The sequence below is a fragment of the Zootoca vivipara genome, chromosome 14, assembly GCF_965207765.1.
Source record: "Zootoca vivipara chromosome 14, rZooViv2.hap1.1, whole genome shotgun sequence".
Taxonomy (NCBI): domain Eukaryota; kingdom Metazoa; phylum Chordata; class Lepidosauria; order Squamata; family Lacertidae; genus Zootoca; species Zootoca vivipara.
In genome coordinates, this window is record NC_142597.1 from 3585790 (window position 1) to 3612945 (window position 27156).

At 42.0% G+C, this 27156-nt stretch overlaps 1 protein-coding gene across 3 annotated transcripts in view; it reads right to left on the minus strand.

Annotated features, from left to right (window-relative positions):
* Positions 1–27156, minus strand: part of PEBP4 (phosphatidylethanolamine binding protein 4) — a 251323-nt gene that overhangs the window by 143013 nt on the left and 81154 nt on the right. For 2 of the 3 annotated variants that reach the window (XM_035139114.3, XM_088657825.1), the window contains exon 4: positions 16622–16720. The exons of the other annotated variant lie outside the window; for it this stretch is intronic. In XM_035139114.3, coding sequence (XP_034995005.1) covers positions 16622–16720 — 99 coding nt within the window. The remainder of the gene's footprint in view (positions 1–16621; positions 16721–27156) is intronic. 3 annotated transcript variants of the gene reach the window in all.

Here is a 27156-nt window from a genome sequence, read left to right on the forward strand (position 1 = left end):
AGGGGGAGTGTGCAAATGTGCCCATTTTTGCATCATTTTTATTAATTTTATCATACGAGTAATGAAAACAGTTCAAAGCTCTTTCTTCTTAATGTAGATATTGGTTGTAAATAACTTGTAGGCCTAAAGAAGGTACTCTTGTGTTGAACACAAAGTTCCTATAGCATTTACACTTGTGCTCTCAAAGGGCAGTAGTCCTAGCAGTAAACTACTTTTGGGTTGTATCCAATATTAGTCACACTCAAAGTAGGCCCACTGAAATTAATGGACATGACTCACCTGGGTCCATTAATTTCAATGGATCAACTCTGAGTATATCGTAGCTGGCGACTAATTTTTGTACTGGCTGTGAACTGTTATTACTCTCTACACTAACGTGATACTGCAGACAGGAACAGAAGTTACATACTGTAATTTACTTCTGAAATTGCCACTGGAATAAACTGTTTGAGAGGGTATGGGTGTAAATCCAACAACAATACTTCAACAAAAGGTAACCTTGTTTCTTCTCACCCAGGTTCAAATCCCAAGGGTGGGCAGAGTGAGAGAGATGAAGCAGGTAAACCCAATCCACCTTCCAGAGTTGTTTGAAGCAATACGTTTCAGTTCATTGATGATCATCCAGATTCACCAAAGATAGGCCAGTTTAGCTAACTAAAGAAATTATGAAGAAATTATCATGAATGACCTTTGCTAGCCTCATGCTCTGGCATTTGTTTTATGCTAATATATTACTTTTCCTTTTGGCATTAAAATGAGTTCTCTTTGGGAAGAAGAATTGTTGAGCAATTGTGCTTCAGATTGTAATTATCTGTGAGCATTAATTACAATTCAGAAAAGAGTATACCTTAGTGGGAGCTCAAACAGAGGCTTGGCCCTTTTACAGAAAAAAACAGAGTGCCTGGGCTTTGCAGTAAATATTGTGTTAATCATTCTATACTCTTGTTAAATCTCTAGTTACTCATCAGTTTGAATACTGCATATTGTTCATAGCAGCGCAAGTGTGAGGAGCAGGAAGCCCAAAATGTACCAAAAGTCTTGAACCATCGTTCATTTGGAGTAATACAGTGTCCACTTAGCAACATCTATAATTCTGGAAATAAACCAGACATTTATCAGAATCTGTGCATAGCAGCAACAGATTCTCCAAAGACATATATACAAACTGATTCTAAGGCTTTGAACAAACAGTATGTTTTTATAGAAATGAAAGTATTCTTGTTCTCCTCTAGCAGCCAGCAATGCACTCATTCTTTTTCCTTTCTGTTGAAATTTGGCCAGTCCGTTTTTCATGTTGTTATTGTGTTACCTTGAAATAGCTGAATCAATCGCCCAGGAGTGAAAATAGTAGTACTCAGTAGAACCATATGCTACTACTGTGCCACTGTAATAGTGTCACAGGCACTTATCGGAAAGTTCCTGTGGCCTCAGTGGTGAGAAGTATTTGCAAGGATACAAATGGTTGGATATTTGCAAGGATACAAATGGTTGGAGTGGGGTGCTGATAATGCCAAGGTTGCAGGTTCCATCCCTGTATGGGGCAGCTTCATATTCCTGCATTGCAGGCATTGAACTAGATGATCCTCAGGGTCCTTTCCAACTCTATGAAACTACTTTCTGGAAATCACAGTGATCTGCCTTGCCACCCTTTTCACCAGTTCCATTCAGCAGCTTATCTCTTGTGGTTTTGTGGGTTTGTCCCATTGCTTTTTCAGAAGAGCTAAACATTCTCCAAGAGTGGAACTTTTTGTGTGTGGTTCTGTATGTCGACAGCTGCTCTGGGGACTCACTTTGAAAAGTGAAGTACAAATCTATTGAGGGGACCAATAAAATCTATTGAGGGGACCAATAAAGTTATTAAATAAGGCAGCCCTGTTTAGGGAAGCTTTTAATGTTTGATGGATTTATGTATTTTAATATTTTGTTGGAAGCCGCCCAGAGTGGCTGGGGGAACCCAGCCAGATGGGCGGGGTATAAATAATAAATTATTATTATTATTATTATTATTATTATTATTATTATTATTATTATTATTATTACCAAGCAGGTGTCAAGCTATGAATGTTGTCCTGTCCCTTAAAACCAACTGTGATTGTTAAACATTGTCATTTTTAAATCATTGGTATACTGAGGCTGTGATAAGATGTGTGTGTGTGTGTGTGTGTGTTGACCCTAATAGGGCTTTTAAAAAATGCTTATCTGAATAACGTAACATGATTTGAGAGTTCACAAACCTTAGTCACCTCACCTTTTGCAATTTCCAAAGCATATGATGGCTTTTTCACTGCCAGGTTGCAAAAGTTGCCATGGCTGAAATTTATGAACATCCTTGCTCACACAGCCCACTGGTTCACACAAGCAATTAACTTCTTAAAAGTGAAGTTCTGTCATGTAAAATAGTGTGAGCATCCTTCATTAATTGAATGGACTGACTAAAGTTCTATCCATATTGTGTGATACAAGCAGTGCCCTCAGCCCTAGTGGGACATAGGGTATAAAAGCTGATTATAATCCTTGTCTCCCACCCCTTCACCTCATTCCCAAACTTGAAAAATATGAGGTGATCATGTAGCTCTGCCATGATACATTTAAACTTCCCCCAGGTGAAGGTGGGCGTCTGAAAAGCAGCACAGCCAAGGGTGGATTTAAGAAATTGCTATGAAACATGCAGCAGGAATTGTACAGTAATGACAATAAAGCACCATAAACTAGTACTTTTCTGTATTTAGGTGTGACACACACACACACACACACACACACACACACACACACACTCAACTCACCTTTCCCTCATATATATTTATGGCCTGCCCTGCACCCCCACCTTTTGTCATTAACTTTCTGGAGGACTAAAATGAATGCCACACCCCCTCCCCTAAATCCAGCATGCATGTGTCAACTCTCAACCTCTTTGCAAACCTAGGTATGGTACCTTGTTCTCCTCAAAGCTACATAAAAGCAGCACTTTGCCTTAATGGTGCCCATGAAATTACAAAGATTAGCTGTTCTATTCTTCTAGTGTGCTGACCAATCACATTTCCATGTTCCACATTTCCCCCACCTCAATCACCAGTAATACGTTACTGCTGTCATATTGTTCTGGCATCTTAGGCTGTAGGGAGGCATTGTATCTCTCAGCCATTCACTGATCCTAATGCTGTTGACTAAATACTGTATTTAAAGGCAATATAAACAGTTTGATTTTTAAAATACACGATCTATAATTTATATACATACTTTCTCAACTTTTATTTTAAAACAATTAGCCAGAGAGCTCTTTTTTCCCTGTGATATTTACAGCTAGGCTGACAGTAACAGCAATTAAACCCCATCTGTTTGCAGGGCATGAATAATAACAGTTGACACTCAACTTCCAATACAATTCATGGAAAACGTGTTAAACACAGAAACTTGTTGCAGCAAGTATGTGCCCTCAGGGCTGGTCTATGCCACCCTCACACATGGAGCTCCGAAGCAGCAGCACCAAAGCTGAGATTTGTTTCCTTACTCTGGAGAATTCTCCCCACCACCACATTTATCTAGATGTCATTAAATAGCACCATTTTCAGTGAGAAAATAGTTTTCCTCTGATACCAACAAGGAAAATTAAAACTAGAAAACAAATATCTTGCCTTGAGGACCATATAGTTGTAGAAGACATCAAGAGGGGAGCAACTGCTTGACTTTTGCTTTTTCCAATTTCTGCACTGAGTATACCTTGTTTGCCCAAACCACTTACGTTTCCCAGTGAAATTAGGACTACATGATTGCTTACCTGCCTGCAGACTGTCTAGCAAGAGTGGTGCATGCTCTAGTTATCTCCCGCTTGGACTACTGCAATGCGCTCTACATGGGGCTACCCTTGAAGGTGACTCGGAAACTACAACTAATCCAGAATGCGGCAGCTAGACTGGTGACTGGGAGCGGCCACCGAGACCACATAACACCGGTCTTGAAAGATCTACATTGGCTCCCAGTACGTTTCCGAGCACAATTCAAAGTGTTGGTGCTGACCTTTAAAGCCCTAAATGGCCTCTGTCCAGTATACCTGAAGCAGCGTCTCCACCTCCATCATTCTGCCCAGACACTGAGGTCCAGCACCGAGGGCCTTCTGGCGGTTCCCTCGTTGCGAGAAGCCAAGTTGCAGGGAACTAGGCAGAGGGCCTTCTCAGTAGTGGCGCCTGCCCTGTGGAACGTCCTCCCAACAGATGTCAAAGAGGAAAACAACTACCAGACTTTGCTTGGCTCCATCTCACTTGCCTTTCAGAATGTAGTTATGGCATGTTTTATTCTGTATGCTTTTAGGGTGCCCTTTAATTGATTGATACTTTAATGATATTGTTACTGAGAGTTCTTGCAAATTCTTATCAATTTTTAAATAAATATTCTGTTTTAATTCTATAGTTTGTGGTATATTAATTTTGCTAGCCACTTGGCTATTTTTAAATGGAAAAGCAAAATAGGAAAATTTGGAAAGAAAAATCAATCTGACATGATATTTCCTTGTTTTCTGCTCTGGTTGAACACTGTAGTCATCTCAGTAGAGTGCGGATGAAGTAGGTCACATTCACACCATACTTTTAAAACACATCCTCCCCCCCCCCCCGAGAAGTGTCTTCAGAGCAACATGATGCCCTATGCCAGGCATCCCCAAACTTTGGCCCTCCAGATGTTTTGGACTACAATTCCCACCATCTCTGACCACTGGTCCTGTTAGCTAGGGATCATGGGAGTTGTAGGCCAAAACATCTGGAGGGACGCAGTTTGGGGGTGCCTGCCCTATGCTGTGGCACTGCTCTGGAACCTCTCCAGAAACATGAAGAATTAGAACAAGCAAACGACCGTGTGTAGTGGGGCAGAAAGCATCTGGTCTGGGAAGCTCTCAAAAGTTGCTGCCTCTCTACCACCATGTTCCATGGTACCTATTCCAGGTTAAGTGTGCATCAGATTACTACATAAAGCATTCTCCATTAATATACTTTTAGGGTGTGATGAAGGAAGCGCTGAGCAATTGAAGATTTTTAATACTGTACTCCTTGTATGAGACACCCGATAACTGAAATAACCCAGACCTTATTTCTTACTATGTGTTTTGGCCTCGCAATGGCAGAGCTCTGGCAGGCAGAATGTGCAAATGACATCCCAGAATACCAACACACAAGGAGATTGCATGCTATAGGGAGAGGGAACCAGCTAACTGGTGATTCATACTGACAATCCCTAATGCTGTGGTCAGCAAAAGCCTCCATCTCATTGACTGTCAGTGCAGGAATCAAAGAACAAGGGCAGCGCAAATCACATGTGGAAATGTCCACTAACCAGGTAGTCTGGAAAGAAGAGTAATGTAAGAATCCCATGCAGCACTTCAGGAGATAACCCACTACGCACACAAGCACCCCCTTCCTTCTCTCTCACTCCCCACCCCAAAAGAGCAGTAAGTAGGTCTAGCTGAATTCCCCCTCCAGCAAACTTATAACTCAATTCCAATAATTTCTGATATACTCTACTACTCTTAATGTTAATAAAGCTCTTGTTTGCTTAAGTTAGCACTTGTTTCTATGGTGACACTTGCCACCCAGAACCTTTTCATCAGCCAATGAGAGGAAATTCACTGACAATGTCAAGCAACAATAAGAAACTGCTTGCAAAATCCTCAAGGGATGAGAGGCCTGGTCCTTTCACAGAAGGGTGCTGTAATTTGTCCCTCCCTCTGCACAACTTCACACATGTCCAAGACAGAAACATATACACAAAGAGGATTAAGAGATCATTGCTGATGAAAACAGCCATACTCTTCATGTCACAGAAGCAGCTTGCTAGCCTAACATCCTACTGGGGCATGCATTTCACACTGCTGCCGTACTGCACAGAAGGAACAGCTGTCTTTGTACCATGCTCCTCGCTGAACAGATTGTTTCCCTTGCCGTCCCTGCTGCTTCACCTTCAGGCATCAAAGCCTCCTTAATGAGAACACCTGGAGCGCTAAGAGAGAGGGCAGCTTGCCTGTGCCCCAGGATGGGCACAGTTGGGACCCCATGCCCACACTAGATGTGTCAAAGAAATATCCTGCAGTGAAAATAGTGCTTAAACTCAGCAATAGCAGAAGTAAACATAGATTCATGTGGTACTACTACCAGCCAGCTCTTGGGTGTACATCCTTCTATGCGGGTGAGAAGCCTACCTAGCCATTTATATAGGGGAATATGGGGACCAAATCTCCAGAGCACTCTCTTTTGTTACTTAGCAAAAGTAAGATGGAAGAGAAGAAATGTGACCCTGTAGGAATGAAATTGACTGGCTTCTGTTCCCAACTGCCCAAATTTATGCTTGATGTAAGTCCAGGCCCTTATGTAGGCCAGACTACTGGTCTGCCCTGCTATCTCACCCGCATAGAAGGATGTACACCCAAGAGCTGGCTGGTAGTACTGTTTTCCCAGACATCAAATTCTGTTGTTAGAGCAAATAGTTTATTGCATTCTGCTGGTAATCACAGTTAGAGTGTTCTTTCCCCCTCCCCCTTTCACTATATCACAAGAAGGAATTATCTAGGAATTCTTCTCTGACAGAGTTGTTTTTTATAATCATTTGTAACTACAAAGTACTATTCTAATATATATTAAAATGAGAACAGCAAAGGTTTGCAGATTTACTGTCATTCTCACACTTATTCCCCCAAACAGAATTTGAGGAAACAATTTTTCCTCTCTTTACACTTTTATTCTACCTACTGATTTTTAAAACAACAGTGCATTATTTACTGGATTTACTCTATGTACACCAGTTCAGTCTCTGCCTAGTTACCTGATACTCTTCAGTATATGCAGGATAATGTGATAAATTTATTTCTAATTCACTGCATTATCTTTTGAATATTTTAATGACTCATTGAATGGAATAAAAAAAGCTATTTCAAATGAACAATTATGCTGCATTAGAGTAAAGGCTGATTATATTTAAACACTGCTTGCATGGATAACGGGACATATCGACCTCCCGCCTTTAAGAGCTAATTTGGCTCTTATCTCTAAATAATTTTACACTGCAAATTACCATGAACACCTAAAGGGCTTTAAAAACAGTCATCAAAAGATATTATTCCACTTTGTAGCAACATTTTAAAAATATATACATTATTTTGGAGTTAAAGCACCCTCTTTCTGACAATTCAAGAAACAGAGTCATCAGTGATGATAAGCAATGAATGGTGAATTGTGTAACAGAAGGTGCTCAACAGATTAGGCTGCTAAAATTTACAACATGATGGGTGAAGGTTCTGGCTGAAACCCTACAGCAAGACTGAATTCACCATGAAGAGGCTTGGGGAAGTGCCAGAGTAGGGCAGGGCACAAAATGTCATGAACAAGTGGGTGCTACTGAGCCAAGTCTTATCTTTCTCATTAGGGTTTCACCTCACCTCTATTGTCTACATGATGGGTTGGGAACCTGTGGTCCTTCAGATGTTGTTGGACTCCAGTCATCTCTGACCACTGGCCATACTCACTGGGGCTGATGGGAGTTGGAGTACAACAACACATGGAGGGTAGGGTTGCCAGACTCAATAGAGGACAGGACTTCTGTGCCTTTAATTGCCCTGCTCTCTTTTGAGTCTGGAAACCTTAAAGAGAAACCAGCAGACCCTTTGCCTGGAAATTAAACAAAGGCTCTGCTGGTTTCTCTTTAAGGTTTCCAGACTCAAAAGAGAGCAGGGCAATTAAAGGCACAGAAGTCCTGTCCTCTATTGAGTCTGGCAACCCTAATGGAGGGTCACAGGTTTCCCCATCCAGAAAATACATAAGGCAATGGCAGAATGACAGAATTTAAGAGTGATATCCTTCTTCAGACATACACAGGTCTCCTGTTTACATGATGTCAGTTATCAGAATCTTCCCCCTGTAGCAACTGCTTTTCTCCGTGTGGAAGAACCTATGGCAAAGGGAATTTCCCAATTCTGAGCATAGCTGCATACTCAATAATTTGCAGCAATGGTAGAGAATTTGTTTTTACAGGCTGTTTCTGATAGATTTCCATTGGAATTGCAGTGTCTGGAGAGAGGGGATTTAACCCTTTCATCCCCAGCTGCAAGCCTGATGAAAATCCCTCTCCCCACTGCAATTAGCAATAGAATAACATTGGTAAAGTAGAATTGCTAATTGCAGCATGGGTTTTTTTCATCAGGATTGCAGCTGGAAAGGGTTAAACCTCCACACCCATTGAGGTCCTGAAGAAATCACTTCCCCCTTGCCTATGCCTATGACTTTAAAATCAAGGGACATAGCTGCATGCCATAGTACCGTGTTTCTCTGAAAATAAGATACCGTCTTATATTTATTTTCACTAAAAACAAAACACTATGGCTTATTTTCAGGGGATGTCTTATTTTTTCCCTCCTCCTCCTCCTGCCGCAGCCGGCATTGCTGCTGCGCCTATCACTATGTCTTATTTTCGGGGTATGGCTTATATTCCTTGAATGCTTAAAAATCCTGCTATGGCTTATTTTATGGCTACGTCTTAAAAGAGGGGAAACAGGGTATTAACATAGCTGCCAAGTTTTCCCTTTTCTTGCGAGGAAGCCTATTCAGCATAAGGAAAAATCCCTGTAAAAAAGGGATAACTTGGCAGCTATGGGTATTAATATAAAGTGCCGTTAGGCCCTCACACTGCCATGGCTATGGAAAATAATAATCAACAAAACATTGCCAGATACATGGATGCATTAGACAGATCTGGAGACATCCACAAAAAGCCCCCCTGGTTTAGTAGAAAAACAGTTACATTGATTCCACTCAGAGATAGCTCAGTGATTTGATTTTTAAAATCTGGCTCCCAGAAGATCCGGTAATCACAGTTGGAAAGGCACAATTCAACACCATAAATTTATTGTATCTCATACCAGTGTATATGGATGTAGGAGAATTCAATCAGACAAGGAAACAGGAATGGAAATTGCATGTTTAAATGTTTGGGGTGTGGAACAGAAATCACACATGCAAATACGGTATGCGCAGTATCATTTTTAAATGTATTACTATTATTATTCTAATTTATCACCCGCCCTTCAACCAAAGGTCCCAGGGTAGGTTACAATTCAAAAATTTAAGTCTGCAAACATTATGTATATAATTATGTTGTTTTCTGCATTGTTTTTGAAGTGCATCAACTGAAATGCACAAAAATTCATTATATAATCAAATGCATAATTTGGCCATAGCAGATAGTGAGGTGAACAAGGTAGGGTTTAGCAGAAGCCAAGCTGTAGTAAGAAAGCAAAGTGATGATTCCAACAAACAGCACGGGGTGGAAATCACTGTTTCCTTACATCCCCACAAGTGTCAATCTCCCCCATCTCTCTGTTCATGATTTCCTAAAAATGTTACTACGATGCAAAAGTTATGTCTTTCTTCCTCACAATTATAAGTGTTGTAGCTATGAAGAAAACAGAACTTCCTCTACACTGCTATCTGAAACCGCACCATGTATGTCATTTGAGCACACATCCTTTCCAGAGAATTGTGTTGGATTTCAGACTTTCTTTCTTGCCTTAAAAGTTACTTTTAATTACAATAATTAGTAACACTGGAAAGATCTGCACACAGAAGGAAGAATGCTAGCTCCAGCTTTTTGTGATTAATAAATTAATAAATATTAAAATTAATGAGAGACTTTCAAGACCTCATTGTTCAGGAATGTGTAAGGATTCCTGTGAAAGAATTTGTATGGGAGTAAAACTGTACACAAGCTGCTACAATTATTCTGAATGTTTTATTTCTTCAGCCAATTATGAAAATCATGGAAAGTATTAATATCCAATTTTAATTTGCTCAATATTCCCATTAACAATAAAAAGTCCAATTAAGGTATCTGTACAAAAAGCCCTTGGCAGTAATTTCAGTGAAGAATAGAGAACAACTAGATATTTCTTTTTAAATACAGGTTGCAAATTAATTGATATCTTAATTAGGCTTTATTATCAAGACTATTAGATCGAATCAGAGCTGAAAACAGCTAAACTTTTCAACAAATTACAAAATACAAGAAGGCATGAAGAAGCTGCTTTTGTAGATGGCTTTATCTGAAGCGGGTAACTCATGGAAAGCAGAGTTAGAGACAATGCAATGTATTTGTGGAAATAAATAGTAACAGCTTTCCCTCTGCGCCCCCCCCCCCATGATTCCCTGGCATTTAAGAAACATTCCTGAATTAAAGTTCATACTACTCTAGTACAGAACTATGATTACTAACATTTAAAAGCACGAAGGACTCCTCCCTACACGATCTCTTAATTCATTCAGCATTCATCCCAATTTGTTTGCACAAAGTTTATGCGTTGCATTATACATTACAGTAGTACCTCGGGTTACAAACACGATCTGTTCCGGGTCGCAGTTCGTAACCCGAAAAGGTCGCAAACCGAGCGCCATTTCTGCGCATGCGCAAAGCGTGTTTTTTGCGATTTTCGCATGCACGCGCCGAAAACACTTCCGGGGGTGCGGAGTTCGTAACCCGAACTGTTCGCAACCCGAGTGGTTCGTAAACCGAGGTACGACTGTATTTAAATTTTTTCTAGTTTTAATAGCTTTTAATCTGTTGTACAATATCATGTTAAGTTGCTCTGAGACTTTTTTGGTACAAATTGACTAACAAATGTAAATATTAATAACAGTAATAATAATACACAGTAATTAGACCAGACACCCCCAAACTTTGGCCCTCCAGATGTTTTGGACTACAATTCCCATCTTCCCTAACCACTGGTCCTGTTAGCTAGGGATCATGGGAGTTGTAGGCCAAAACATCTGGAGGGCCAAAGTTTGGGGATGCCTGAATTAGACAATAGCCAGTCTTTACTGAGCTTTTCTTCTGAGTTTATGGGGCAATGAGCATCAATCTTGCATTCATTTGCTTGTGGGGTATTACACAACTTCCCATTAGTCATTTGTTTATCCTAGACTTTTGCATTTATTTCCCCATCTCTTTCCAAATTCCATTTTTAAAGTGGAGTTGTTAAACTAGTGTGCTTAAAACCACTTTAAACACACAAACCTAAGGTTCCAATATGTAGTTGAACCTCTCCTGATAAATGTTGACACCTTAAATGAAATCCCTTGGCCACATGAAAAGAACAGATATACTCCAATATTTCACAGAAGCAAACAGGGACACGCTTGTAACTTACTTTTCTCATACAGAGCATTTCTGATGAAGCTCCACTCCCACATTACAGAGAAGAATCTGTGCCAAATGCTATATTCATTTACTCTGCAATTACCGGCATGTGCTTAACCTTCAAACCCCCCAAAGGTAAAGATGTTTGGGGCACAGATATTCTGGAAGAAACATAATTCTCCTACAATCAATGTGAACTTCACCAGTACAGTATATGAAATGGCAATCAGCATACAACCCAGCAACTTACGGTTTTGTTTTTTAATTTTATTGAGGACTACAAATATTTACAAGTATCAAGCAGAGATATAAACAACTAAAACTCTGGACAAAAGAAAAGGCCAAACAAACCAAAGTTGCCTCCACAAAAATGGAAGCTAAAAAATTATTAAATCAACTGGGACTTGCAACTAAATGAAGAAAAGCAACTGGGAGGCGTAGGCAGTGGACAGGAAGACCCAGAAGTGGAAGGAGGAGACTGGCAGCAAATGGGGGGGGGAGAGAAAAAAACAAGATGAAGAAGACTTCAATAGGAGTATAACATCCAGATCAAGGGAAGTAATAGTACCACTGTATTCTGCTCTGGTCAGACCTCATCTGGAGTACTGTGTCCAGTTTTGGGCACCGCAGTTCAAGAAGGATACTGACAAGCTGGAATGTGTCCAGAAGAGGGCAACCAAAATGGTCAAAGGCCTGGAAACGATGCCTTATGAGGAACGGCTTAGGGAGCTGGGTATGTTTAGCCTGGAGAAGAGAAGGTTAAGGGGTGATATGATAGCCATGTTCAAATATATGAAAGGATGTCATATGGAGGAGGCAGAAAGATTGTTTTCTGCTGCTCCAGAGAAGCGGACACAGAGCAACGGATTCAAACTACAAGAAAGAAGATTCCACCTAAACATTAGGAAGAACTTCCTGACAGTAAGAGCTGTTCGGCAGTGGAATTTGCTGCCAAGGAGTGTGGTGGAGTCTCCTTCTTTGGAGGTCTTTAAGCAGAGGCTTGACAGGCATATGTCAAGAATGCTTTGATGGTGTTTCCTGCTTGGCAGGGGGTTGGACTGGATGGCCCTTGTGGTCTCTTCCAACTCTATGATTCTATGATTCTAAGACGCCTGCAAAAAAGAAGCAGCAGCAAGAACAGAAAAGACAACACACAGATGGCTTCTTCTCTGCCTAAGGTCCCACAGAAACTACCAACTTCTAAGTTTGACCAAGAGCTTTATAACCAAAACAGGCAATATGTGGGCTATTATTCTCTTTTTTTGTTTTCAATATAACTGTTGTGACGTGGGGTTCATGATTTCAACTCTCTTGACATAATATGCTGGAGACAGTTCTTTAGTAACACGTCTTTATTAAAGCAAACAAGACTGAGCTCTGAGGAGAGGAAAGCTACATTTATAGGACGGGGAACTAGCTAGAAAGGGATACATTTTGGAGGGAACAATATCAGGCAATCCCAGTGCTGCCTTTTGGAGGAAACCAATAAGACAGAGGATTCAAATACAGCAGCTTAAATGAACCAATAGTAGCTGTTACTTTACCCTAATGCAAATAGTAATACAGATATAAAATCCTTTGACTCAATACACAACAATAACCATGTAAAGCATTTTCTGCTTCTGTGGGAAAGGAGGAGGGGGTTAGTGTTTATGTCCTCTAATTTCACCTTAGTTCATGAGCATTTGGCTCACGAAGGAAGAGACAGACTATTCCGCTCTCGCCCATAGCTGTAGAGATTGTTCTGTTGGGGAGGTTGGGGGATTATGGAGGGGGGAAGGTGGAGTTTGAATGTTGAAATTAATCCCTATAGGAATTCAGAGCATTTTTATTTTTTGTTGATGGAATATGATAACAACACTAAAATTAATATGATGCATAACAGATCTGCTGCCTTGAATATGTTGCATGATTTAAAATTAACCCTATAATGCTATCTTTAACTGCAATAAATCCATTTGCCCCTTCTTGGCTATGCGGCTTTGCAGGAGGGCCCCCAGACCTCCATTGTGAACTGGCATATGGCAGGCTGGATCATCCTCCTGCACCAAATTGGCCAATGGCGGCAGGAATTGGAGGGCATTCCCCTGGGCGTGGGACCAACTGCCTGATAATGATATAATAATAATAATAATAATAATAATAATAATAATAATAATAATAATAATAATAATACTTTATTATTTATACCCACCCATCTGGGCAGGGTACATTGGAGGCCTACCCAGCCTCTCTTTTTGTTGTGCCCGTTCTCCCACCCTAACTCCCGCAGTTTAGGGTTGTTTTGGATGGTATGGCCTTGCTATGGACAATGCTGGTTGCCATATTTCAGGACTGGTTAGGAATTTTTCCCATCTGGCAAACTGGCATCAGCCATTTGGTTTTTCACCTACCTCATAGCAATCATCACAACTTTGTAAGGTAGACAGGCATTGGGTAAGCTTAGATCTTGGCTGGAGGGGAGGTTGTAGCCTCCACCTGCCCCTCCATGGGTAAGGGTATCCTGTTAAAAGAATTCAGGATGAGTGGCTCCTGTCCAATGCCCTGACGTGGGCTAGGTCCATACCACTCCTCCTACGGGGACTACTTGGGGGATGCCCCAATTTGACGTAGGTCATAGGACGTCCCTTGTGGCTGGCTTTATCCTTCGTAGCACTGCAAGCAACCAGGCTGGAGTGATATGTGCTGTTGCTTACCCCAATACCTATGACCAAACCTTCACATCTGTAACCAATAAAGTTGTAGCCTTATTTAATCCCAAAACATTTATTCTGTGTGTTGACTAGCTATTTGAGCTTTGAAGCAAGATAACCCAGAGCTTGCTTGCTTTTTTTTTACAAGAGATGCATACCAAACAATGGAAAAAGAATAGTGATACAAAATCCTTCCTCCCAAGTGAAAGTAGAAATTGGGACACCTCACAAAGTAAGCGGTCAGCAATCTGGATTTCTCTCAAACTTGATTTTCAATTAAAAGATATACTGAGTGACCCTAAAGATTTATCTTCCTAAAAGGTCTGTTAGATAACTGCTAGCTGACATTATGCTTAATTTATGGAGCTAATACTCAACAAGAACAATTTCTGGATGAAACTTTTCCATTACTGCACTGCACTGCATTACTGCAAACAAGGTGATGACAGGTGGTGATTTAAAACCTGTACTTAATTATTATTTTGATAAATGCAGAACGTTTCACCTATCACAAAACCCATGCAAACTGCCTCCTTTTAGAACATCCCTCTACAACATACAGTCGTACCTTGGAAGTTGAACGGAATCTGTTCTGGAAGTCCATTCGATTTCTAAAACATTTGAAAATCAAAGCTCCTGCAACCAATCAGAAGCCCCGTTGGATGTTTGGCTTCCAAAAACAGTTCGCAAACCGTTACAGTCACTTCCGGGATTACGGCATTCAGGAGCAAAAACGTTCGAGAACTAAGCTGTTCGAAAACCAAGGTACAGCTGTATTACATAAACACAATTACTTTGATGACTGGTGCATAGCCAATCCAGAACTAAGGAACTATACATGCACTGTATGTCAGCAAGGTAAAAAATTATGCCAGATTGGATCATTTATTATCTCTCAGGTTCACAATGTGGACATTGGTCTTCTTAATATCTTGGACCATGCCCCTGTTATCACATGAATACAATGGGGAGTACAGAAACCTAAACCTTTCTATTGGAAATTAGACCCTTGGATATTAAATATATATATATTTACTAAAGAGAAATTCCTTAAAGAGACTCCTGGATTTTTTCAGATTAATGATATGGGAGAACAGACAACTTCTGTGGTTTGGGACAAGTTTAAAGCTGTGATGCATAGCATACCTATTAGTGAAAAGAAAGGAGAATTTAAAAAGAGAAATAGAAGGTAAATGCCAATCTAATTCAGGAAATACAATATCTTAAAACTGGACATAAATGCACACAAAGCGTGTACTTAAGAAAAAGAGCAGAACTAAGATCTCTAGAAATCCTGCAGATACTTAATTCACTTCAGAAGATAAAGCGATACTATAATGAATTCAACAATGAAAATTCTGCCTTCCTAGCAAACAAGTATACATAAATCAAACAAAATGAGTTATACTGTACAGAGTAGAACAGAATAGAATAGATCTTTATTGTCATTGTCCCCTAGTGGGAAGAACGAAATTTCTCAGTATCAACTCAGATAAGACACTCCACATGAATTAAAATACTAATAAGCACAATACAATACAAAACAATAAACAAATAAAATAAAATGACTTCAAAGTCCAGAATTTCCATTTTTAGCCAAAATTGCTCTAGGAAAGAAACTGTTCTTGAGATGGCTCATTCTCGCCTTCATTGTTCTATATCTCTGTCCCGATGGCAGGAGCTCAAAGAAACGATGACCAGGATGTGATTAATCTCTTGATATGTCTAGTGCCTTTCTGTGGCACCTGATGGGTATAGATATGTTCTAACGTACAGAGAGAACAACCAATGATACTCTCTGCTGTTTTGATAATTCTACTCAACACTGTCCTATCCCGACACCTTTATTAATCTGAACCACTGGATGCAACATTCCTAGAAAAAACTTGGAATCATTAGATCTTTTACTCTAGCGGTAATCCAAAATGGCATAAAAATATGCTCCACAAAGCACCTGGTCTTGATGGATTAATTAACCTTTTTAATTATTATTATTTTTAATCAGAACAAATCTCACCTGAAATAGTTTTTTCTGCATGAATAGAGGGCAAGTTCCTGAAACTTGGCATACCTGAGTTAACACAGTTAGACCTAAACCACAGAAAGACCTCAAATGGTTGAATCATATATATAGACCTAATTCACTGATTATCTGCAAGCATACTGGCCATATACTGGCAAGATATCTGGGTTCACTGGTAACTTCACCAAATCTAAGTTGATGTGTATACACACCTCAACAAAGCTACAACCGCACTGCCACATTGGTTTGAAACTCAACCATATATATACCAAAATATACACAAATCTAAAGTGTTTCTCTATTTTCATACAAATCACAGACAACAAGCACTGCTTACAGAGAGTTGTGTAAGAGTCACAAATAGGGTTGATTTTTTTTTAGTTCAAAGGTAGTATCACATGATGCCTTTGGAGCAAGAGGACCATGCACTTCCTGAGCTGGTTCATGAGAACTTTAAAGAATCTCCTTGGCTGGACTGAGCAAAAGCTGAAGAAGAGTAATTTTACGTATCACCATCTCCCCTTCATCCTGCCCATGAGACCAATAGTGGCCCCCAGCCCCACCTACACTAACTTGTATAGCGCTGGCCATGATGTCTTTACAGGGCCACCTCTCTGTAGACAGGCCTCTCCTCCAAAATGATGGAGGAAAGAGCCAGGTGTATCTGAACTCAGCAGTGTTTCCAAAGCTACTGATGCATCCTCATTAATAATGTAAGAACATAAACACACATGCTACTCACTCTGATTCCAACGACAACCCAATGTCTCCAGAAACGGTATTCTGGATTCGCTCTGCTAGGGGCATCTGGATCTACCATGATGAGAACGTACTTCTTCTCCTGTAAAAAAATATGGATATTATGTATTTAAAGTATTTTAGCCTGTTCCTCACTACAAAAAGCAGAGAAAGAAAGAAGAAAAACTGTCTGGACAGGTTTCATCTGGTGTAATGATGCTTACTGAAAGGTCAGGCACCATTATGGGGTGGCGACAACGCCTCCCGTGGATCTGGTAGACATGCTTGAGGAGAGGGGTTTTCCCAGACTTGGGTGATCCCTTTTGGGAAGTGGATCACAGCAGACGCCTATTTGGCCAATGGCAGGCGGGCTGTGGCTCCAGTGCCAGCTCCAGTCCTGGGGTGGATCAGACTGAGCCAGCAAGCTTAATTTGTTGGCTTAAAGTAGCTACCGTAGGTTTCCAGGGTGGCGCTGAGGTCCCCCCCCCAAAAAAATGGGGCGATAGGCCAAATAAGTTTGGGGACCTCTGGCCTAGATCCTCAGGGGGAGGGGGCAGCCTCAATGCTCTCTAAATCTGTTTCCACAACAGACTAGTTCCTAAGCTTCTCACTGATCACACACAGTGATTGATTGTAAAAGATGAGCAGAATAATTTCATAACAAAATCTAGAGGATTAGCCAACAGCCTTTTGCAGCAAAAAACTAAGTCTCTTAAAGACTAACCAGTTTATGATGGCATAAGCTTCATGGACTTAGCTTTGTTCTTGCATAATATCCAACTGGTCTGTCATTAGGCAGTGACATCACATCTGTCTCTGAAACTTTAACAATCTAATCTAAAGATTTAACACATGAAACTAAAAATCATTTTATGCTTAAACTGGTTTGCAAGTGGGGCATCCAGTTTCAAATGTGTGGATTCTAAGCTAACCCAATGACTGGTGTTTTTTTATCTTAGAAACTCAGTGCTGGAGGTTAAATGTGGGCCTGGAGAGAGCGTGGATCGCTAGTTTACAGGATGGGGAAAGGAGATCAGAAGAACAAAGGAATACTCATCTTTTTTGAGGGGGGAGGGGAGAGAGCTAATCACACCTTGGGCAGGGGCAATTCAGTTAGAAGAACAATGCAGTAAATGCCCCTCCCCAGTGCATTAATTTAGCAGCTTCCCAACAGTAAATCTGATGTAAAGGAGGGGGGAATGTAATTAGTAATTTGTCTTCAGACAAGTCATTTATTAGCTTTTCCCCTATCTGCAGGATGGAGATAATAAAATTGGCCTAAATTGCAGGATTATTGTAAACATTATTTACATAAAAATGTGAAACATTTTGAGCATTCTAAAGCACTATATAAATGCTAAATATTACTGTATTATATTCTTAGCAGAGAGCTGTCACAGAAGTGTTCGTGTCCGAATATAACATAAAGCGCAGTTGTATGATTTGGGGTGAGCTGCTCAGCAAACCCTGTAAAGCACTTTACATAAGCAGATATTTCCTGGGTACCTGATTCCACCTCCCCATCCCACTAGGACCCACGCCAGGGTTCTCGAGCTCCAACTCTCTGAGCCCCTCCCATTCCTTCTCCATGACACTCCATGTTGCTCACGACATACCTACGAACACAGGAATTTGCTTTATGCTGACTCAAAACATTGGCCCACCTAGCTCAGTCCTGTCTATCACTGAATGGCAGGGGCTTTCCGGGGTTTCTGACTGGGGTCTCTCTCAACCATACATGGATATGGGGGTTGAACCTTCTGTGTGCAAAGCAGATGTTCTGCCACTGTGTCATGTCCCTTCCTGTCTTTTAGATTCCATTAGGAGCAACCTCTGATTCAGTCACATCTTACAAACACACACACACACACACACACACACAGCCCAAGCAAATCTGCTGCTCAGTGATTATATACCGTGTTTCTCCAAAAATAAGACACCGTCATATTTATTTTTCCTCAAAAAACAACAACACCATGGCTTATTTTCAGGGGATGTCTTATTTTTTTTCCTCCTTCTCCTGCCGCGGCCAGCATTGCTTACACTATGTCTTATTTTCGGGGTATGGCTTATATTCCTTGAATGCTTAAAAATCCTGCTATGGCTTAATTTATGACTACGTCTTAAAATAGGGGAAACAGGATATCATATGTCAGCACAATCTTAAGAGTTAATTATTGTGATTGAGGGAGATATAAAATTCTTGGTTTACCCTTTATTGGCCTGTACTTCCTTCTCACACATTCACGCCTAATTTCTATCCTGCCAACCATGCTGAAATTTATAACACCACACCTTAAATATGAAAATATTTTGAAATGACCATGAGGCAGGAGATTACTGGGGGTGGGGTGGGGGGAAACCTAGACTGAAAAGTGTGAAGGAATTTGATTTCTAACTTTAGGTGGGTTCTTGGTTTTGCTATTGTTGTGAATCTCTCACTTCTGCGTTGGTGCCCAGCTGGTGGGAACAGAACGTGTAGTCATGGGACTGTCATCGTGTGCTGTCCAGGTTAACATGTAGCATTTCTATTACTATTAACAGACTTTCTGCTCCTCACTCCATCTGTTCTTCTAAATAATTGCAGTTGCACAGACCATGTCTTCACTGCAGGCAGGCTCTAGGGAGAGGATAGTGCTTTTATGCACAAAAAAGTGTTAAAAAATAATAGCAAACACAAGAATAGAGCGCAAGCGAAGTTAACAGCAGGCTTGGATTTCAGTACAGATTGTGGTCTACAAAGGCAACAGTACACACAGCTTTGGGGTGGTCAGATGAGAACCTTAAACAGGAAGGAGAGAAAGTTGGTAACCTTGTGACAATGCTGGGATGCTTCATCTCCATTTGTGTATCAAATTTGTCATTTATATGAGGGGAAATTATATATTCCATGCCTGCATTGGATTTTTTTTTTAATGCCATAGGGGGAGTGGGGCAAATAAATTTCAGACCAGATAACACTTGCAGCTTATAAGACAGAATTATATCCTTGCCAGCACAAGTGTTGGGTGGGGCCAGGTGCAGGGAGGGCAACAAGAATGGACACAGGAAACTGGTTTTAGGTTGAATTAAGCCACAACGTTATTGATTACAGGAAAGAGTAGGTTTGGCTAAGGCACTGGGCATGTATCCTGCATCAGGCAGCCTGCCTGCTGCCTGATAGGAATCTGGTGCTGGGGAGTTGCCTTTGGGGAGAGGTGCACTGGCCCACTGGTCCCCCTCCCCCATGGATTCCCAGACAGAGTCACCCCTCCTGGACCCTGCTAACAGGATATTCCTGTGACTAAGGATCCAGCCCAATGCCTTATCCGCCAATGTTGTGATGAGGTAGGCAAAAACCTGCAAGCTGGCCAATTTGCTTGCAGACGAAAATTCCTCCCTGTCCCCAATGGTGACCACGTAAACCAGAGCTTTCCAAACTGTGTGTCATGGCACGTTAGTGTGTTGGCTGCAGTGTGTGCATGTCTCGCACGAACACTCCCCACGCTCCTTCCAGGGCTGGAAAGCGGTTAGTGTAACCTCCGGTTTGCTAGTAAAACTGAATTACTGTGTCACGAAATGATGTAAAATTGAATTAAAGGTAAAGGTAAAGGGACCCCTGACCATTAGGTCCAGTTGTGACCGACTCTGGGGTTGCGCGCTCATCTCGCATTATTGGCCGAGGGAGCCGGCGTACAGCTTCCAGGTCATGTGTCCAGCATGACAAAGCCGCTTCTGGCAAACCAGAGCAGCACATGGAAACACCGTTTACCTTCCCTATTTATCTACTTGCACTTTGACGTGCTTTCGAACTGCTAGGTTGGCAGGAGCAGGGACCAAGCAATGGGAGCTCACCCCGTCACAGGGATTCGAACCGCTGACCTTCTGATCAGCAAGCCCTAGGCTCAGTGGTTTAACCACAGCGCCACCTGGGTCCCAGGTGAATTACGGTGTTGCAAAATGATGCTTGTCTAAAAAGTGTGCCACTAATATGAAGTTTGGAAGGCTCTTTTTTTTTAATTGATTTTTATTAATTTTTGCATATTAACAAAACAAAAACACATACACAATTAAGTACATAATTTCCATCTTCTTCTAACCCACCCTCCACGAGGCACCTCCTGCCACAAGGTATTCCCATGAACAGTGCGCAGTCGAAGATGGTGCATTTTATAATTGGGCTTATCTCCACCCCTCCCTCCTCCCCCCGGGAACCCTCCCTGCCACCGAGGGGTCCCAGGGTAGTGAGAAGAGAATAGGTGAGTGTCCACCCAACCGTTTAAACTTTGCCAAAAATCCTCAAAAAGAAAAAGAAAAAAGAAAAACACAAGAAAAAGAAAAAGCGACAAAAAGAAAGAAAAAAAATTAAAAAAGATAAAAATAATAATAATAGAATAAATCTTTTTTCCAAAACATTGTATTATGGGCTTCCCCTACCTCCCCCCTTTCTGATTTTCATTTTCAACACCATTTGAGCAGTTTTCTTGTCATATTCCCCATTCTATTTTCAAAATTCTCCAATCTTATATCAATACCATCCTTATTTTCTATTAAGTTTTCTTCTAGCATCATTTCTCATTCTCTCCCCCCCATCCCCCCAGCACTCCCCCTGCCACAGAGAGTTTCTAGGGGGAAGAAGGGGGGAGACAATGGTTCTTTTTCCAATTGAGTCTTCCCTCCCCCCGCCCTTCCTGCCCCAGGAGCCCCCCCTGCCACCAAGAGCTCCCTGCGCGCAGAGGGCCGACAGGAGGAATGGAACCCCCAATCGTCCCCTGGATTATTCCTCAATCTCTTATATAATACTTCTAAATAACTCCTAAATCTTGTTTCTATCTCATCATCATATTTTTTCTTCCCATGCCCCAATTTCCCCCCGAAAAACTTCCATATTCTTAACACCTTTTTACATTTCCAATTCTAATTTTTCTCCTTATCCCCAATTCTCCCCCCCCCTCCCCTGATCTCGGCCTTCCCCTTTCAGTCCAGCAAGTACCAAAGTCCATAATCCAGTTTTCAGTCCTTATTTTGTCCATCCTGTTAAACAAAATACTTTCCTACTTCATCCCACCCCCTTCCTGACAAATTTTTCAGTCCAGGCTTCTCTGATCTCTTCCCCCCAGAAGTCCCTTGTTCTTTGCAGAGTGCTTTTCTTGTGGATTTTCTGTCTCATCAAAAATTCTTGCTTCTCCCCCTCGAAAGGAGGGGTTTTCCAACTCTCGGCTATTTCTTTGCTCTTTGGCGGATCCTGTGTCCCATCCCCATTTTCTTCGGTTCTGTTGTAGTTCGAATCATCAGTCTTTTTATCCTCTTGCACCATTTCTTGAGAAGTCTCACCTTTCTGTACATCTTGGTTTATTCCTTCAAATTGTTGTTGAGTCTTATGCATGCTAATTTTTATTTCCCACAAGAGTCTGAAGACTTTCTCCTGGAAGCCGGGTGTGTAATCTCTTGTTGACATTTTTCTAGCTTTCAAGGTCAGAGCAAAACTTGGGAAAGAGGAGGTGGTTACAATTTATAATTATTCCATATAGTCCAAACTGGATGCATTATATTCCGTATATTTTATCTTCAACTTTTTAATTATTTCCAAAAGGCTGCGTTCAACCCTCAAATATCCAAACAAAAGTCTTTAAAAATCAGTTCCTTCCTTTCCCTCACCCCATTATTTTCCACTCGCTGTTCTGTTCGGGGTGCCGATTTCCAGGGTAAGGAGAGGGTCTATTCTTCAATTACATATACGTGCAGGGTTCTTACAGTCTAAAACCTTTCTCCCCCTTTACCCTGCCTCCGGGGGAGAATCTTAAATCCGCTTTTGGGTATATTCAAGCGGTGAAATTCTATGCCCCAGCACCGGGAGTCTTCCTTAAGCTGCTTCCTCTTTAAATCAGTAGGGGGGAGATCGGCTTCCGTTTTTTAAAATCTCACCCCCGTTCCGAATGTTAAGTTTTAAAATCTTTTTTCTTTCTTTCTTTACTCACAGTCTCTCGATTTGCCAAATCCTTCTTCGGAAAAATCCAGCGCTCTCCGCCTCCGGCACGGAGCTTCTCCCTGCAAGGGTAGCGATGGCGCTCCAAAATGGCCCCCGCGACTTCGACCCTTCTCGCTCCGGAGCTCTTATTAGAGCCTACCGGAGAGTTGGGGAGTCGGGATTGGGGCGCTGCTGGGCTAATTCTGCCCCCAAAACGCTCTATTTGGGGTTCTATGGGGTGCAGCGGCGCTCCCGCTGCTCCCCCCCCTTGCAGAGTCGGGTCGCCTCGGAACTCGAGACGAACCCCGCCGGACGGCGCTGGCGCTGAACCGGAAGCCCCGAAGTTTGGAAAGCTCTGATGTAAACTATAGCAAGGTCCATAGGCTTGCTTCCCCACTGCGTGGACCCCTAAGGACTAGGTTGGTTGAAAATCCTATGACGATCAGCCAAGAGGGTGGCCTGCACCTGGCTGCCCCCTTAAATAGGCATGGGGTGGGCTGGACACTGACTGGCTTGCAGGTGCTGCCTGGCCTTACCTGGGAGCCCAATGCAGTCAGAGTTGGGTGGGGCCAGGTGACCGTCCCCTCCCCTGGCCACGTCAGAAGATGGCAGCCCTCCACGGCCACACCATGCACCAAAGAGGGTCCCCAGGTTAGCAGGACCCCAGGTTAGCAGGTATTGCTAATGGTAAGGGAATCTTTAATGGGTACATAGATGTACCTTGTTGACGAGACAGTGCTGCAGGCGGGATCTAACAGTACCATCTTCACATTTGTATCTGGACCATCTACCACAGTGTGCAGAACTCTTTTGTTTTACAGGATCTGCTGTTCCAGGCCTCCAGTGTTGCCCCCTGTACCCTACTGCACTAGTCTGCAGAACAAACTTCCTTACACTGGCCTTTACTTCTGAAATGTATTTTTTCAGTGCCCCCGCCACAATTTTTTTTACTATAATCTGTTTTGAATTCTGAATTCTAAATTGTAGTAACCCACCCTCACAGCTGCTGGTGAAGGGCAGGTAAAACAATTATTTATAACATACACTCAGCATGCAGCTTACAGTTGGAATAGGTGAACCCAAACATCCCTCTCTGGCCTGTTGTGGAAGGCAGTGACAGGTTTTATTAGGAGGCATAGCTCTTGAGCCACGCATACAAGCTTGCCCCTATACAGCTTCCACGAGTGTTGTAAGTGCATTCTGTGGTGTGCACACACAGCATGCACATGTCACCACAGGATATTGAGAGAGCCCGGACCCTTCCTTGTTCTTTTCTTGGGGGGGGGAGCTTTCTGAATATTCAGCTAAACATAGATAATTTGGGGCAAGTGTGTTGCAAAGAAGCTTCAGCACAGCTAAAAACCAGCATCTTGATGTGCAGTTCACAAAATATTCTACCTGAGTCACTGGGGTAGCTGGGAAAGTCTAAGATTCCTCATATAGGAACCGGGGTACAGACTCCATTTGAAAATGAAACCCTCTTAGGAGTGGGTTGTTGACCTCTTATTTCTACTTGAATGACAGATATTTTGGATGTTGCATCCTTTGCATAGTGAAGCAGAGCCAGCCACTGTCCAGCCTTGATATTCTGTGTGCCTTAATTCCCCCGTCTACAAAGGAAAAATAGCCACCTTACTGTGCTTCATTGCAATATTTGAAGGATTAATTAGTTAACGTCTGTAGAGTGCTTTGATGATGGAAGTGTTAAGCATCACATTTGAGTTACTAATTGCTTCTGGATGGGAGAAGCCGTGTATATAATTTGAGTTATTATTGTTAAAGGCACGAGCTGTTCAGATTACCCACAGGTTTGGAGACTTGCTCCGAGCAGGCAGGGACTTTTTTTGAGAACCACAGCCAGAGAGGCAAGCAGGGCAGAAGGAGAGGGATTAGTGTATGGAGACAGGCAACTTGAATAGATCCAGAGGAGATGGGGCAGTGCAGAAATTAAAGACTTATCCAAATGAAAGCAAATAGGGTGTTAAGTGACACACATGTAGAGCTCATGGTTTCCTAGGTAACAAGTGCACTAGGGAACTGCCATACATGCGCTATCTAATCAGCCTAGCACATATCCGCAGCAACTGAACAAGACCAAATAAATGTGTCAGGGTCCAGGCTGGATCGACTGGTTCCCAAGAAATCAATGCCTGCCCTGAAGTACAGTCTAAGGGGGGGGGGGCACTGAACTAGATCAATTTGGAAAAAAAGAAAAAGTCAGCCCCATACCCATCTCTGCATAACAGCAGCCCAGGAAAATGCTTTGCTGGTCTGCCTTTCATCACAGTGTCCCATTGCACCAGAAGCAGTTTGGTCCTGCTGGCCACATGACCCAGATATCTGTGGACAAACGCCAGCTCCCTTGGCCTGAAAAGAGAGATGAGCGTCGCCCCCCCCTAGCCACCTTTGACTGGACTTAACTGTCCAGTGTTCTCGAAGCTACGAACATGAGTTTGACCAAACTGCAGGAGGCAGTGGAAGACAGGAGTGCCTGGCGTGCTATGGTCCATGGAGTCACGAAGAGTCGGACACAACTAAACGACTAAACAACAACAACAACAACTGTCTAGGGGTCCTTTACCTTTACCTTACCATGTTATAACAGGCTTAACTTCTAAAAATGTAACACAGGAAGGATTTATTTGTCCACTAACTTCTGAAAGCAACATCTAAGCTAAGATTAGAGAACAGTTCGACATAACCACACTTATCTTAGAGGTAGAAACCTTCCCATGTTACATTTTTAGATATAGAAATGACTTGTGAGAACATGTCTGCTGCAACTTAAAAATGCATTATAGGTTAGGCTTCAATTTCTGCACAATCAGAGAAACATTTTCTATCCTTTTTACAATATTCTTACATGTTTGTTCAATGATAGCCTTGCTCGTGGTAGGACATGTGCTTGGGAGGAGAAAGGGAGCAATCTTACTGTAGATTACCAACAGTGGTTAGATAAGTTGTGATCACCAACAGTGTGGTCAGTGGTTGGAGAAGTTGTGATTTCAAAGCACACAATAAAGGTTCACAAAATGGTGCAGGCATGGGAGGGGCAAAAAAGTTGCACCACCTTACTTTAACTGCATCACAAATAGCCTATACAGGGTAGGTAGCAGAAACACCTGCATAACAATGAATGAGCTCTCTATGTGAAGCATCTCATTTTCCCAGCTACAAAAATCTTACTTTCAATGCCGTGGAGATGAAGCAACAAAAGACCAATCGTAGGGCAAGAGTTCAGCGCTGGACGCAACAAAAAAAGAAAGAAATGTGTTTATTGCGCGACAAACTGGATTTGTGGGGTGGCCTCCATTCAGTCATTCTTCTTCACAAAGCATGAAAAAACCTGCTGTGAATTTTCATTCCTGCTAGTGGTGTGAGAATTTGTTTTTGGGCTGCCACTTGTACTTCTGCAACCGATAGGCCCATTTTAGGTTGTGCCACCCACCCGTCAAAGACAGACAGGTGACTGTCAGGCACTTGGGATCAGCAGTGTAAGGGGCTTTGCCAGCTCTAAAATAAGCAAAACACCAAGCATAGGGCTGGCAGAGATGTTTCCTGGAACTCCATTGTGCCACAAATTTAGCAGGGCTGAAGTCGCTGCCCATCACTGGCTGAGCCGTTATTTCAGCCAATACTTTCTGTAGCGATCAAGTCCCCCAATAGAGCTGCATCTCTACCATGTCAAGTGTGGGGCAGGTGCATATGGTTTAGGAGAAGCAGCCTCAAATTTGCCCCATGGATTGGAGGTTCCCCACCCTGAGGCATGACAAGAAAGTATAGTGAGCGTGATTTTAGGATGTGTCAGATGAGCATGAATACCAGGGACACCAATAGAAGCAGCTTGTAGAGTGACATTTAAATAAAAACCAAAGCTAAAAAAGTTTCATAAAAGAGTAATTGGAAACTGATCAATGTTCTGAGGCCAACTCCCCTATGAGAGAGAGGATACAATATTTCAGGCTTTTTAGTGTAGAAAAAAAGGAAAGAGCGATATGATGGGGGTGTTTAAGATTATGTATGGTGTGGACAAAGTGGAAACAGGGTAAGCTGAATGTTGGAAGATTTGAGATAAGACAATAGGAAGTACTTCTTAGTTAAATGATGGAATTCACTCCCCACATATGAAGTGATGGCAACAAACTGGATCAGGCTTCCCCAAACTGCGGCCCTCCAGATGTTTTGGCCTACAACTCCCATGATCCCTAGCTAAGAGGACCAGTGGTCAGGGAAGATGGGAACTGTAGTCCAAAACATCTGGAGGGCCGACGTTTGGGGATGCCTGAACTGGATGCTAAACTAGATGGGCCTTTGGCCTGATCTAGCAGAGATCTTCTCTTATGCTGTTTCATGTTTATGTTCAAAATTCTAGAATACTCTAGGAATAGTAACTAAATTGCCATCAAAAGCCTACTTACATGCCAAGTTTCTTAGATCTTCTATAAAGGGTTGCATATGAACAACAACAACAACAACAACAACAACAACAACAACAACAACAATAATAATAATAATAATAATAATAATAAAAGGTCCGTATAGTTAAAGCTATGGTTTTCCCAGTAGTGATGTATGGAAGTGAGAGCTGGACC